The sequence below is a fragment of the Athene noctua genome, chromosome 2 (genome assembly GCF_965140245.1).
Source record: "Athene noctua chromosome 2, bAthNoc1.hap1.1, whole genome shotgun sequence".
In the NCBI taxonomy this organism is placed as follows: Eukaryota; Metazoa; Chordata; class Aves; order Strigiformes; family Strigidae; genus Athene; species Athene noctua.
Window position 1 is genome coordinate 135,869,687 of NC_134038.1, and position 16,652 is coordinate 135,886,338.

General features: G+C 35.3%; 1 protein-coding gene across 1 annotated transcript in view; it reads left to right on the plus strand.

Annotated features, from left to right (window-relative positions):
- The window catches only part of AHR (aryl hydrocarbon receptor), a 66,482-nt gene that overhangs the window by 36,817 nt on the left and 13,013 nt on the right, over positions 1 to 16,652 (plus strand). Inside the window, exons 3-6 of the mRNA XM_074900369.1 lie at positions 5,297 to 5,412; positions 9,036 to 9,125; positions 10,925 to 11,048; positions 16,447 to 16,577. Of these exons, the coding sequence (XP_074756470.1) occupies positions 5,297 to 5,412; positions 9,036 to 9,125; positions 10,925 to 11,048; positions 16,447 to 16,577 (461 nt within the window). The remainder of the gene's footprint in view (positions 1 to 5,296; positions 5,413 to 9,035; positions 9,126 to 10,924; positions 11,049 to 16,446; positions 16,578 to 16,652) is intronic.

The following is a 16,652-nucleotide window of genomic DNA, read 5'->3' on the forward strand; positions in this document are numbered from 1 at the left end:
ATTTTTTTCTTGTTTGTTTTGTTCTTTCTGATGCTTTGCAAAATCGCACTTTTTTTTCAAATTAAGTAGTTTCTAGATTTGAGGAAAACAGTATAATAGAGCTTGGTTTGGCTGAGTTGAGGATTGACAGTGTCCTGATATACACTGCTAGGGATCCTCTTCTCATCTCTAGGGATTCTCTCTCTCAGAATATTCCGTAAGACAATAGTCATATGCAGGTTAAAGGCATTTTTATTAAATTTTATTTCTCCTGATATTCCTTTTGCATATTTGTGCAAGTATTGTAGGAGTGTTACTTCTTTCATAGAAAGGGGAACTAGAATGGTTTTTGAATGCCTCTCTATTACTTCAACTGCCAATATTATTTTCTTAAAGTAATAGTAGACTGCTCAAATATTTGTGTGTTAAATCAGGCTTCTGTATGAATGCCCATCAGAAAGTTGGCTGGATAGTTGCTGGCATACACCTTATGCTGAAAACTCAGCATCTCCAGTTACTTTATTAACTTTGCAACAGTTAGTACAGGTAGTGCCCCCTGGAGTATGTGTGTATTTGCATTTGCTCTGAAAATTTTGCAATTCTCTGATGCTCCAACTTCTGGTAATCAGAGTAAGTAATCACCATTTACAGGATTTCTGTTGAAGGTGCTCTGGTAGCTACAGATGGTTGCATGGTCATTGATTTTGCAAGCTGAAAACAGTGGAGATGGGACTTCAAAGCAGCTGGCTGTCAAGTGAGGAAATGATGGCAAAGGTTCTCACTGAGAACAGGAGTGAAAGCCATGAGGAAGAGGACCCCAGTTGCTATGGGTTGCAGCTGGAGCATATCTGCAATGTAGAAACCCTAGAGATCAAGTGTTTGAAGGTGAAAAAGACCTTTTGCATCCTGGTCTAGGGCTTCTCTTTGGGGGATAGTATAGACATTAAAGGAGATGGTGGACAGACTTTTTAAAAAATAATTTACTTCATATTATTAGATTAACTTCTGAAAATCTCAACAGATAGTTCATGAAACTAATCTATCATGTATTATCAGTTGATTCAGCACGCTGCTTTTAACTAATGAAGTTTAGGATATATCCCAAAAGCAGTTTTTCAGACTGAATGTTAGTCCTTGGAAAGAAGCAAGATTGCATAATACCTGTTGTCCTTAGGTATCGAAAATAATTTTTCAGTGAATGCTTAACATGCTTTTAAAATGAAAGATGGCTTTTGGCGGTAGTTAGAACTCAATTGTTTGAATTCTGTTCCAGACCTGAAGAAGTACTTGTATGTCAGACTTGTTTTTTTCTTTCCCAGACATACTGTTAGTCTAATAAAGTACACTACATCTCTGTACAAATCTGCTCCCCTGAGTGTACCAGCTAGAAGCAGAGATAAAGTGGTATACACTGATGATACCACTGTTATTTAATTTGTAGATACAATGTAAAGCTGACTATCCTTTATATTTGCTGGTTTGTGTGCTAAAGCATTTCACAACGGTAAAACAAATGTACCAGAAACTATAATGTTGTTTTGTGTCTAGAAAAACCTGTTAAAGGTCACTATCCAGTTCTGTTCTCTTTGGGATTTAGCTTTTACTTCAAATCAGGAAAGTCTGGGCAGTGGAAATGATGCTTGTTGCTCGACATAGGATTGTGACAATCATTAACCTACTTGGAAAGCAAGTGCTTACAATCTAGCTCTCTTGCTAAAATTGTGTAGCAGAATTTTATGGGGTTTGGTTTTTTTTAATAGGTATAAACAACTTTGCTTTATTTTTGTTGCTTTAAAGTTATTAATGGAAAATTCTGAGATGTAATTTGATTGTGTCTTTCATGTATTTTAGAGTATGTATACAGATTTTCTGTTTACTCTGTGAGTATTCACATTTTGATTTTCTGTGACTGAAAATTAAGAGGGGGTAGGCCAAAATGTGTTGTACTTAATTCAGAGATTCAAAGATTATAAAGCAGCGAACTATTGGGATTATTTCATCTGACTATATGAGTAACGTAGACTATAGGAAGCAGCAGAATGCATGGCTGATTTTAAACTAGGTAATGTTGATTGTAATATTACCTTTGGATGAGTAACAGGTTTTAGTTTTAGTTCTTATCATCTGTTACTATATCTCTAGCTGGTATTTCTGAGGCCACAGCACTATGTGCTATGACTAAGTCTTTTCAGAATTACTGCTTCGCAAGATGGCCTTCCCATACCGTCAGGCCACTTGTTGGGATCTGGTAGCCTTCAATTTGAGTGTACTGAACCACACGTTGCAAGTTTGCATCCACATAGCGGGGATTGCTCAGTGTCAGGGACCTGTGTTGTCTCTCTTAGTCTCAGAGTATTTGTGTCAACCTAAAACCTTACTAGCAATTTTTTTTAAATGTTTCTTTGAAGACTATTAACAAAGAAGTTCAATCACAGAGGGCTGTTAATTACCATATATTAGCATTGTTAACTTTACAAGTTACATTTATATTTTATTAAAGTTTATAGATGGTTTGAATACTGATTTATTTTTTTAAATACTATTTTCTTTTAAGTATTTATTGTTCAAAGTTCTGTATCATCCGTTCCATTATTTTATCTCCCCAGCAGGAAATTCAACAAGCTGTTTTTAAAATCTTGACTAAAATTTTTAGTTTTATCATGAAATGTGAATATCTTTCTTGTTATTCTCAGAAGTATTAAATAGAAATATTTGGTTATCTCTACTGTTTGTTTTCTACATTATTATTTATATTACTTCCACCTAACAAGAAATTAGTTCTGCTGTTGAAATTATGTGCTTCTAGCTAATTTGACTTTTGATTTTTGTAAAATTAGCTTTTTCTAGTACTGGTTAAACAAAATTTTGTTTTTATTTAAAGACATTTTAGTTTTTATGAAATCAGTGGAAGACCACGCCTACCTAAGCAACATCTACACCGGTTTTGATGCCCCTTTATTAATCAAGATGAGGGATGATAAAAATTTTCTTTTCCACAGATGGAACAGTTAATGGTTTTCCAGCTTGGTTTTTTAAAGTATCTGTATGTTTTAGAGCTGTTAATGATGCATTTCCAAAGTCTCAGAACGTGATGTTCCCTGTAGTGTGATCACCCTTAGCTATGGCTGTTGAGGGAGAAACTTCAGTGACTTGGGTGGCTTGTAGCAGGCACTAGCAAGCCTGTGATTTATCAATCAGAACAAGGTAAATTTGGGTTTGGGTTTTTTTCAGGAGTTGTGCCCCCACCCAGTGATGTATACAGCTGCAATTTCTACTCTATCTTCCACTTCTTTTAAACACAATCTTCTATTTTTTGGTCAGCATTTTTCCATCTGTTTCAGTTTACAACAGCTTGATCTCATCCATGTTCTGATTTCTACAAAAGGTATAGGTTCTAATTCAGCAAAATATGGAACTTCATGTGTGCCTATTGTACGCTTTGAAAGTTAGGAGGAATATCACCATACCAGTGCATAGGCTGTGTTTGAGCTCTAGTTAATTGACAGCTGTAGAGCAGAGCATCATTCACTAGTCAACCACCTTTAATTCCTCCCCACGATTTATTATTTGCACATTATAAAAGAAAAAAAACACACTTGTACGTAATTGTATATGGTATTTTTCAGAATGGCAAGAGTGATCAGATATCTTGCAACTTCCAAAGCTGAATGTGGGCCTTCTCAATAATCATACAGTGTAAATTAAAAGGAGTTTTCTTCTACTGCCAGTGGATTTCAGGGGTTTTTAGTGAATGTTCTAGACATTCTTTTAAAATAATGCTTAGGAAAAAAATATTGCTCCATCTTCCTTTGAATTTATAATGAATTTGCAATTCAACACTGTGTGGCCTTTTACAGTACTTTTTGATTATCTGGTAGGAAGGAGAGCATTAAGATTTTAATTTCAAAGTAAACCTTCAGATAAATTCTTGACTGATTAATCAGTAAATGTCTTTTTAGAACATGTTTTTCCTGTGTGGTGCCTTTGAGGGATATTTTAATGAAAACTCTCTGGCTTGAAAGTTGTTAGCTGTGGTGATAGCTTAAAAAAACCCTTGAAAGGCATAAATTATCTTTGAGTTAATATACTAGTATATTTAACCTACTTGAACAGTGAGTGAACAGAAGTTCTTCAGGTTTCTTGACTAAAGTTCTGAGCAGCTGAAAAATGAAGGGTTTTTAGCAGGTTGAAAAATCATTTGGAATTTAGGGTGAATATCTCATTGTTATGAGAAACTGTTGGCATTTTATAGAAACGCAGTTGCTTCTATAAATTTCATTTTCAGCTTACAAATTTTGGGGTTGTGGTGTTGCTGCTTACGGTAAAGTTGTAAAATTATCCCTTAAACTTACCGTTTAAGGTACAATTACTCAAGTAATTTTAAACTGTTTAGACACTGTGGATCCACTCAGATTAATTTCAGATTTGGAGACTTTTTTTTTTCTAGAACTCTGTGGACAGTAAATACATTCTGAGTTATGGGCAATCTTTGAGTATCTACTTTTACTTGACAGCATCCTGTTAATTAGAAGACAGGGTGCAGAGATGGGAGCTAGTATGTCTTTCGGATACTTTGTAGCAATTTAGTCTGATTCTTCATCCCTTATTCACTGAGTAATTTTTTTTTTCTTTCAATTGGATGTATTTGTGACCTGAATAATGATGGTTCATGGTTATAGTATTTTATCTGAAATTGGAAATTTTGCTTAATTGTTTAAATGGTTAAAATTTAATTATGGTGAAAAACTTTCTTTTTAAATAGCTTTCTTTGTTTCCTTTAATTTGTAATATATATTTAGGGTTCCTGTTTCTTTCCTTTCTTTCTCTGAAGAGAGCTTTAGGTCTAGAGGTGACTTATATCTGAGGTACCATAGTTTGATGTCTGAAATTAGATGGGATAGAATAAGTGTCAACGTTGTCATACCTAAAGCAGTGTTGTTAGCTGGTTATAGGAGATTGTTGCATGAAAACGAAAACGTCCTTTATTAACGGGAGTTTCAGACTGAAGGTGAGCCTTATAGTAAAGAAGAGAAGAAAAAAAGGAATAAAATAATGAGATTTGCATTTATTCGAATAATACTGATTCTGTTGTGAAGGTATTATAATTTAGAAAGGAGATGGACAACAAATCTGGGGATTGTCTCTAAAGATAAGGAAAAAGTCTGACACTGAAACAGAAATCTTTCATTAGATTGACTTTATAAGCATTTTTAAACTATAATTTTTAAATTTTTTCTTACACAAAGTAGCACATTATCACATAAATTTCCAGTGAACCTTTCAAAGAACACTCAACCTTTTTTCTTTCTTTTTCTAGTTGCATTAAAATCTTCTAATTCTACAAGAGCAGAAAGAAATGGCATTCAGGAAAACTGTAGAACAGCAAAACGTGGAGAAGGGATGCAGATCCTGGAAGGAGAACTCTTACTGCAGGTGTGTTTTGCAGTGGATGTATTACACAAAGATTTAAAAAAAAATATATTGTATTTAATGTACCAGTTATTTGCAGATGAGATTGAAAAAGGTAGTTTTCCTATTGTTAAACTCCTCATTTTCTTTAAGTTAATATTATACAGCTCTTGCACTTTTTTTTGGTGGTAGTAGTGACATCGAAGAGTGAATGTTGGACTACAGGGTTCTCAACTCTTTCAGAGTAATTTCTTAGAGTTGTTTTTTCACATGCCTTTGCCTCTATTCTTAATAAAGATATTAATATAAAGAAACAATCTTCATAAAGGTCAGATAGGTTAGTCATCTACTGTAAATTTCATGACTAATTGTCTAAAAAACAATTTCTTTTTAAAAGACCGTGGGCTTGCTGGAATATCTTGCTTTCTCAGTTGTTTGAAAGACCTCACAGTTCATGGTACATGTTCAGGATAGGTTTTAAAATACTTTCAATACCTTTTAGCGGTGTGAACTAATGGGAAGTATTAATGAAAAAGAGTTTTTTAAAATTATATCATCTGATTTATAGTCTGTTTTAATGACCTAGAGTATCATAGAATATGAAATATAACAATATAATACTAGATCCAGATTAAACTCACAAAATTACTAATATAAGTATTCCAATGTTCTAATGAGTTTTGTAAAATAAACTTTACTGTGACCTGCAGCTCCATTTGAAATATGTTGATAATCTGTCTTGTACACAGGTTTCACACTGATTTATCTATCAGAAGTGGCAAATCATTAGGTCAGTCAGAGCCAATCATTTGCTTAAACCAAAATTAATTTAACGGTTCAAAGGATAGAAATGAAAACAGCTTCTAAGAATCTCACAAAACAATTACTATAAGCTAATGCTATTTGAAAATTGTTTCCTAACTGACTAAAAAAGCAGGACGTGTGTGTAATTTTCTAACCTTAATAAAGTATGACAAAGAACTGTTATGGTGTTACTGCAGGTGAACAGCTTTCTTTTAAATATAAATTATCTCAAAAACCACTGTATATGGTTTATACTGGAGGCATCTATTTGATGTGAAATTTAGTTACTTTTCATGACTTCTGAATGGAAGTTACATGAGGGAACTGCTATAGCAAACTGCTTTCCAGTGTGAAAATGAAATTGGTGATATACTTGGTACTGTAAATTCTGCTCCTTTTGAGAAGTAAGTAAATTAATTTCTTTAATGTTTTAAAAAATATTTTATATATAAAAGAAATTATGAAAATGAATATGCAGATAGAGTTTTCTTTGGGAATGTAAGAAATTAATTATGAAAGTGAGAATTTTCTAGGAGATACAGAGTATCAGTAAATGTTGGTAAAATCCTTCCCTTCTGCTTAAGCTTTTATGTCTTTTAGGTCGCACAGGTTTCCATAAATTGTAACTAATGATTAACATTTCCTTTTTATTCTCTATTTTTTGCAAAGTTGGTAGGGATATATACCCTATTTTTTATATTTTTTTTATTTGTTCACCAGATGTTTTTTCTTGTTTCCTAACAAATAGAAATTGTCTTTAATTTCCAATGTAGAAACTGTCTTATCAAATCAATATTTTGTGCAAGTAGAGGTCATAGATGTATCTTCCTTAAAATTAAGCTGTATCTCCTTTAAAAGTATTTAAATTATTTCAAATTCTTATTTTAGATACATAATCTATTATAGTCTGAGCAAGTTTATGATATGAAGTGCAAGCCAAATGACAACCTTTTAAGACTTTTTTAAAAAGCCCGACTTCTCACCAGTAATTGACCAGCTTTGTAACTGTCTTTGTATTAGGAATATTGAGAGTAGTTTTGTAGAAGCACAAATATTGTCTCCAGTGCTCCAGAATAATAAACTCGGAGAAATTTTATTATGCCTTTAAAGATAATTATTTTAGGATTGCATTTTGCCAAAACCTTGATCATAACCAATCTCCCATTTATTGGTGTATCCTGGATACCTTCATGTTTTAAGGAACTTCCAGTAATTTGACAGATTAGATTTTTGGGCAAACTTGAATTTTACAGAATTTTTGGCTTACAGAAAGCATCTGATTTCTGCAGTAACAATGATGTTTCAAGGTGAACTGCATACCAGAGCCACTGTAAAATGTGTTTGAATTCCAAGTACAGAAACTGTACATAGCTTTCTGTGAAACAGACCAGAATAACCAATTTTAACATGTGGGCCAGAATTAGATACTGTGTAGTTTGCAGACTTTTTATATCAAGGATTTGAGATGAAACGCCTTGCAGAATAGGTCAGCAGAGGACACAAACACCTGCCATTGCGGCATTCTGCTTCATTGGAATTACTGTGAACTTCATCAAAACCAGGGATTCTATATAACTACTCAATTTCTCAGACTGGCTATGCTATTTAATTTTAGATTTTTTTTTTAGCTCATACTATGTTCGGGTAAAGTTCTCTAAACTTGTGCAAGGAGTTTGTGTTCATGAGAATAGATAAATGCCTATACATTAAATAGGAGTGCTTTGCAGCACTTAAAGACCGGTCATTTAATTAGATATTTAACTTGACTTAACTATACAAGAAATAGTAAAACCGTATCTCTGCAAAATATGGAAAAGCAACTGGTGATTAGCATAGTGTGGTGCTATGGGAGTTAATCTTTGTGAAAGAATGATGCTGGCTTATAATAAAAATATGTTATTATGTTGTTACAGTAAGATATAGGATATCCTTCACTTACTATGCATTTACTATGTTACAATAATTTTGCATAATAAAGTGTTTTAGAAACTGTTTTGAGTATGCTGGCCAAATTTGACTTTGAATGCAGTTGAGGAAATTAAGTGGCACAATATACTTAATCCAGTCCCTCGAGACAGCCTTTTGTTAAATCATGACTGAAATGCATTCGAAGTAAATCAGCACCTTTCAGATGAGCTGCCAAGTCACAAATGTACTGTTTGCTATCACAACAATTGCCATGAACTGTATTGATTGGGAGTCCAGATAAATGCCCTTTGCGTGACTTTGAGTAAGGAGCCACTTAGTCTGCTGCTTCATGAAGGGGGAAATCTCTTCAAAAACATTGTTTACTTGCAACAATCTGCTTGTACAGAGGTTTTCTATTTTAAGTAAGCTATAAAATGTTTTCTTTGACTATATAGGGGATCTTGATTGCTTGATTTCCTGTCCACTTAGTCCTGTCTGCGCTATGAATAGAACAGATTTGGGGACTGGGTTTGTGACATGGCTCCCGTTCGTGCTGTGGGCAGCTGGGTGTACCGAAGGCTTGAGCCACGCAAGCATTGTGAACTATGGTTGATATTAGATAAACTTAGTTGTTCATGCTGCTGTCCCTCATCTCCTGTAAGCAAAGTAATTAAAAGTCATCAATAGGGTTTAGCTTCTCCCCTGAATTTTCCAAAATAACTTTTTTTTCCATTAAATGCAGTTTTCTTCATTGTGCCATATATACTGTAGAGAGATGCAGTGAAGAATCCTTCTGTTTATGCTGTTAGATAATGATATGTTTTCGCATGTTTCACATTTTATTGGGAGACTAGGGTATAGGGTAGACTTACAGCCACAATTATTATCTGGAATTTTGTGTCTAAAGCTGACAGATTGCTGTGTTTTTTCCCCAGGCATTAAATGGTTTTGTATTAGTTGTTACAGCTGATGCTCTGGTTTTTTATGTCTCTTCTACTATCCAAGACTACCTGGGGTTCCAACAAGTAAGTTTATTTTTTCCTTTATTTGTTTGCAGAGGTTTTGCTTAATTTCAGAGGGCAACAGTGTTCATATTTAGAGTCTGATAGTCTGTGTAATAAAAATCTCAGTTACCTACTTCGGGTTGGGGTACTTTGTAACCATATTAATTTTCTATCAGGTTACATAGCTGAAATGGGACCTCAGGCCAAGCACAACAGGAATATAATTTCCAAAGTAGGGTTAGGCAAGATAGGAAATTTTCACACTTAATTAGTCTTTACTGGAACAACTGTTTGAAATTTATACTGTGGTGTTACCCAGTTTATGATGCTGAGTGAGACATAATTCAATGGGAAGGTAATTATTTTAATAGAAACCTTGCATACACAATTAACTCCATATGCCTTGAGGTTTTACATATCAACTTTGTGATTTTAGTATTTTTAGAATTTTAGTGTTTTCTTGCTTGTATTTACTTTCTTTGTTTACTTATTTATTTCAAAACAAGCATTTGTTATTTACAATTTATGGTGCAGATCATGTATGGCTAACTTCCTTGGGCTTGCAAGTCAGCTACCAAAGTAGTAAAGACCAAGATCCAGTGGGCACATGTTGCCTTCCTTTGAGGACTCCAGTGATTAATTTATGTTAAAATGAAGGAAGCTTAGTTATAGTTATCAATTTATATCTTTGGGTACTGTATGATAGATTCAGTTGCTGTCTAAAACTAGGCAGTAACTCTGCTTAGTCTGCAATTTTAACTAACTGATAAGAGATTAGAGGAATGTTTGTGTAAAAGAAAATATTCCAAACAAAACATTATTATTACTAGGATTACAGATACTTTTGCTGTTGGGGAATGAACAAAAAAGCTTGGAAAACAAATTGGGCATAAAATTTGTATAGTAATGCCAATAAATCAAGTGCATGATATAGAACTGAAGTCTTAAAGTTACAAAAATTAGCATTTCTGGCAATTTATTCTGGAAAATACTGATTCTTTTATGAAATTCATCAAAGCAAAATTTGAGCTACGCTTCTGCTTTGGCCAGCTCATCTTAATTTCTTCAGATCTATATTTTAAATATTTTCTGTTTATATAATGGTTGAGTTTTTGATCAATGCAGAAAACGGGCAGTTTAACGCCTCTCAGTTGACTGAGGCTTTTGTTTAATATTTTGGGTGGATATTTTCACCTTAATTTCTTTCAGCCACTTATCCTGGCTGTTGTAGTTTTGCCATTTAGATCGCATTCCTAACCATGCGGTTGGTGACAATACGAGTGCTTAATAATTACAGATTTTAGTGCATCCTTAAGGAGTGACAAAGCTTTCAGGCAAACAATGTTCAGTTTCAGTGTTCATATTCTACTTGGCTTAGTTCTGGAAGTTGTTTGGTTCGGGGTCCTGGCTTCTTCTGTATTCCTGTAGCACCTAGAATGAGTTAGTCTCAAGTACCAGCTGGCAAGTACTTTATTTACCAGTATGTAAAATGAAATGATTTAAACAAAACTTAAGCATAACAGTTCCAGGTTTGCTTAGATAAAAGCAAGTAAAGAAATACTTGACATAATGTTATATTTTTTCGGAGGTAGTATTTTTATTATTATTTCTCACGTTTGCAGTCATCAGTGTGACCAAATTTTTCTCTATGCTGCTAAAAACTGTTTTGTGAAGTCTTTGCCATGTGAAAGCAAATGTCTATCTTTATCCCTGAGCAAAATGGATTTTGCTATATTGATATCAGTGTTGTCAACCAAATACCTTATATCATATTGTTTCTTATTCTCTTTCTTTCCCACCTTTTTCCTTTTTGTGCATAGTCTGATATTATACACCAGAGTGTATTTGAATTGATTCACACAGAAGACAGACCTGAGTTTCAACGACAGCTACATTGGGCATTAAATCCTGCCCAGTCTGCAGATTCTGGACCAAGTGTACAAGGTGAGAATGCAGCCAACTTATGTGTTTGCCTGTCGATAACTAATCAGAGTTTGTTTTTAATTTGTGTATGTAAAAAAGTTTAGGTTCTATTATATGAACAAAGGAATAACATCTTTTAGATTTATTTTAATTTTATGGACATGTTCAGCCAACAGTGGGAATTACTTTTTTTTTTCCACTTTAAGCAGTGCTATTCCTAGTACAGCACCATTAAAATACTAATTATGCTTTAAATTGAAAGACTTCAGTTTGGAGCATAAATGACTGAATGTCTTGCATGTCTGATCAGTAGTCCTGTGGTAAATAACAAAGTAGGTAATCCTGCATGTTTGTGTGGCACAGAGGACAGTCAGAAGTGGATAGTTTCTTTTGATGATGTAAGAAGGTAGTTTTATTTTTCTCTGTTCACCCTCACATACTGTTCACCTTTAATCACTGTTTGAATGAGGAAGTGATTTCTCAGAAGTAATGATCCCTCTTTTACATGTGTTACTCCTGGTTACAATTCGTAACACCAAATTTATTAGCTTAGGAAGACCAGCAGACTGTGGGGTATGACAGCTTCCTTAAGCTCTTCAGGATGGTAGATCCATTCCATGATTATGAATGTGTTAGTTATGGTGTTAATATATGGAATAGTGCATTCCTGGTCACAGAGGAGTTTACTCTTCCACATTTGTCACTGTTGTGTGCAGGCTGCCACATAGACCAGTACCTCCCTTGGGAATAAAAGGGGAAGAGGGAACAAAGATGAAACAGATGATCCTTTAAGACCAAATAGTATGCTTGTTAGAGCATCAGGTTGTCATGTGTTACTGACTGATGCTTAAGTGATCCGCTATACTGCGAAACAACTAAGGAGAAATGTGTTGCTTGTGTGTCCGTAAGGATGGTTACATGTATATGGGAGGCATATGCCTGCCTGTGACAACAAAACTGTTGAGGCAGCTGTAATGCTCCATTTTGCACAACAGTTGTTTAATTACTTAGGTAAAGCTCTCTGTTACTTGATTATAGATTTTTTTGAATCCAGAAAAAGTCCATGTTATCTTTAAATAAATCTACCATTCATGAAGAAATTTGATTTAAAACTCTAATGATTTCATATATAATATTTTAGACTACAGAAATGCCATGATTTGACAGAGAAATAAAAACCAGCAAATGTTATTGTTTGTTTCATGGCTCAGTGTATTTCAGTTTTTCATTTAGTGGTCAACTTTGTTGTATCATCTATGGATCAGTCTGCACAGTCTGATTGAAAACATGCTACACAACTAGTTAATATTACAGTTTGGTATAGCAAACAGCTGCTGGCACTCAGTAACCAGGTTTTTATGTGACGGCTTACTGTTGACTTTAAAGTGGTGTTCTATAACGCTTAAGCAAGTGCATATGAATTTATGAAAAGTTGTGTTTGAAAAGTATGATTCCCGGTTGACTTGGCATCGGATGTGACTGAATGACAGGAAGTGCTGAGCACGATTACAAACAACTGTTTATTTTGTACCTTGGGTTCCTAACTTACTAGAAGCTGCTAATTATTTTTGGGCCTCAACTCGCAGAAAATATTTGATGTTAAGGATTTCTTAAACTGAATTAAGATTTATAACAAAGGGTAATTCTATGATCATAAGAAACCCTTACATTTTTGCTAATTTAATCAATTTCCTTTTTAATAGATTCAGCTAGCATTATACAGATATTTATAGACATGTTATAAACGTGCTCAGGCTTAAGCACAGATTCCAGCCTGAGTCTGGGAACTAATTCTGCTTCAGTTAGTCTGGGCTGGTTATTTCTCACTCAATACTATAGTATGTCCCTAGACCACTGGTTTCCTCAGCTGTTACTGTGCTTCTCAGACCTGTCAAGTTCCCAGAGAAGTTTGCAAAATTCTGATTTTTCAGTCCCAAATATTTGCTTTGAGGCCTTAAATCTGGATTATCTTTAAAAGTTCACTTGCTATACACCCGTGCATGGTCTTGGTCTTGAGCTTAAAGAGAAAGAAAAGGACTTAATGCACAACATGTTCTGCACATCACTTCATGGTGTTGATGAGATCCAGTGTGAGGTTCATGAGGGATATGGCTTCTAAACCATATAGTGTTAACTGGTAGTTTTGCTCCAGGGATTGCAGATGCTCTGTAAGACTCTTTGCGTGCAGCAGTATTCCTTTCACAAACATAGGAGGCTCTGGCTTGAAGCCCATTTTCTCCTGGTTTTAGTTCTGTTCCTCCTCCTCTCATGACCTACAGACTGTTACTTCTTCCACCAAAGCCTTGTTCACTATTGGGACCTGCCTGTTTCACTAGGGAAGTTGACAGACACTTGAGAAAACCCAGATAAGATTCAAATTCCAGCTCTGGATTTACCAGAAGAATAACACTGAGTTGTTCCTGTGGCAGAAGTGCTGAAGGGCGTGCCTACCAGTGCCAAGGATGCTAGCAGAAAGCCTTGTACTGCTTATTAGATACTAGAGCTACACTCGGTAGGCACTTGTCAGCCAGATTTATCTGAGTTGGAAGACTTAATCAGAGCTCTTCAAGGAGCCTGCTACTGATGATTAAATCATAGAATCATAGAATACCAGGTTGAAAAGGATCTCAAGGATCATCTGGTCCAAGCTTTCTTGGCAAAAGCACGGGCTAGACAAGATGGCCCAGCACCTGCCCAGCTGAATCTTACAAGTGTCCAGTGTTGGGGAATCCACTACTTCCCTGGGGAGATTATTCCAGTGGCTGATTGTTCTCATGGTGAACAATTTCCCTTCTGTGTCCAATTGGAATCTCCTCAGGAGTAACTTGTACCTGATACTCCTCATCTTTTCCATGTGACTCGTTATAAAAAGGGAGTCTCCATCTTCTTTGTAGCCACCCTTTATATACTGGAACGTGGTGATAAGGTTTTCCCTAAGCCTTCTCTTCTCAAGGCTGAACAAACCCAGTTCTCAGTGGTTTCTCATATGACAGGCTTCCCAGTCCCTTGATCATCTTCTTGGCCCTTCTTTAGACCCGCTCCAGATGTCTATGTCTTTTTTTGTATAGCAGGGGGCAAAGCTACATCCCCTTCAAGAAGTTGACTATAACATCATTAATGTCCATGAAAGAGCTGACTGAACTAACACACAGAGGGCCTTTATGGCACCCTAAACTGCTCAGTGCTCTCAGTATACTCCTGCCTGGCCAGCAGCTCTTCCACTCAGCTCTTTTGACAGTAGCCAGCTGTTGATACCAATATTCTTCCAGCCTTACTGGCTTTCTCAGTAGTAGCTGGTTTTGCAAGAATAAAGTTGTGGCAATAGAAGAGGAACACACAAATTGGGATTTTTGGGGGGAGGGTGAAGTACTAGTGACTTCCTTGGTGCCGATACTTGTGAAGTGCAAATGTTGATGTATGCAGTGTATCAACCATTTTGAATTATGTATATGCAGGGATTCTCGAGGATATAAAAGTTATGATTTTTGAAAAATGAATTGGGATTTGCAAGCTGTTTCTTTGTTGCCTTTTCTTCATAATCACTGCTTCTTCAGAGAGCATTTAATCTGTTTCAACACCTCTTGGAGAAGCACTGCCTCAGAAGTGTTGAAAATTCTCACTGGCAATTGAAAAAGTAAAACCTGCAGCAGTAGGAATTAAGGAAGTAAGATTGCTTTTAACTGTTGAGAACCATCCATATGACAAGTGTGGGAATTTGTTATTTTCTAATATCAAAGTTAGGTGTTGACTACCTTGGACTACAAGTATCTGAGTTCCTATATGTGTGGGATCAGCTCACAATGGTGGCTTTGGCCGCTACACTGTTCTGCAGTTGGCTGTAATTTCAGATTATCCTTTTTCATAAACACTATTAGGTAAAGCCCTTTTTCTTTTTCTCCATACCTTGAAGTTTGTTCAGCAAAAATTGATCTTGCATAGAAGTTCTTTTAAGAAAAAAAAAAATAGATATCCCCTGATTTTATGTGAAAAACTGGATAACTCTGCATTCTTGTTGGATTTATATGACCTTAAATTGCAAGGCCTCTTGGTGAGCCATCAGCAATCTCATGTGACTCCAGTTCAGTTTCTTTAATTCATAGGAGATTAAATTGAACTGCCTTTTGGTCATGATCTATTTGCCTTTGGGATTGATTTGCCACTGTACAAACCACCTAGCCTATCTGTAAGTTTTTCCAGCTCTCCAAGAGACAAAATTATGCTTCAGAGAACATAATGTTGAGTGTGAATAAGTGACATGCTCTCCCTGACTTTATCTCCAGGTCGAGAAGATCAGTATGGGTTCTTTCTTAAAATCTCTATTCTCCTTTGTACATGGCAACCAGTTTTCTTGGAGTATATGGACTATTCTTTAAATTACAGAGTATTTAGCACTCTAAAATAGGATTTTACACTTTTTCCTTAATTTTCTGTGTGTATGAATTCCTAGGGAATGAGTAGTTTGTGGTTTTTTAGATGTATTGCAAACAAGATCGCTTTACTAAATTTGCTGTGAATACACCTGCTCTGGTATCTCTGTGTGTAGTCTCATGCAGAACATATGTATTCTATCAGAATTTTATTGATTTACCTTCTGTTTTTACTTTATATTCCAAATGTTTAAGTCTGTTTTCTAAATGCCACTTAGCAGCAAATGCTTGTCCTGAAGTGGCAGAAGAATATCATATTGTTATCCTAGTTATAAATCATGGGTTTGAGTCTGATTTATTTTTTTTTTAACCAACCAACCAAAACCCACAAAACACAAAATATTCCAGGTTTCTCTGGAGATGTAACTATGCTGTTTTCATAATCAGCACAGCCCAGAAATATTTTCACTGTTTAATAGTGGGTTTTTGCATCCATTAGAGAAAGTACTCACATTGATTTATTGTGGTGGTTCCCTAAAAATGCTTCTTTTTATTTAGTGCTACAGCTTTCACCTGGCTGTCTGGAAAGTGTCAGTTTCACAGTTTGATACCATTTCCTGAGCTTTTGAATACTCCGTTCCTATCGTTACTGTGCCTTTTGCAGATTCTGCCATTGCAGAAATCTGGGTGTGCTCTTTGCTAAGAACTCTGCTCTCTGCAGCTGATTCAGAATCTAGATTGCTGACAAACATAATAAATTAAGAACCAAACAAACAAGAACCCAAAACAAACACCAAAAAACACCACTTAAAAAAAATAAAATTGCATGCAGTTTTGCAATACCATAACCTGTGAAACAATCCCATCAGAAGAACTGATATTTAACTTAGTGTTATTATCAGTATAGGTTCTGAGGATGTTTCCAGTTTACATTGTTCTTACTTAGGTCATGACCTAAAGCTTTGTTTATGAGACGGAAGAGGATTTGTTATAGATAGTCTTCACTAGGTGTTCTTCTAAAAATAATCCTTATAAATAATCCTTTCCTGTAGGAGATAATGGCTTTTCACAGCCAGCAACCTATTATAACCCAGACCAACTTCCTCCAGAGAATTCTTCCTTTATGGAAAGGAATTTCATCTGCAGGTTACGATGCCTCCTGGATAATTCATCTGGGTTCCTGGTGAGTATGGAGTTATGTAAAAACTTCCACATGTGCTTGCAAGTTGGAAATCTGCATTGTCCTTACAAAATATAC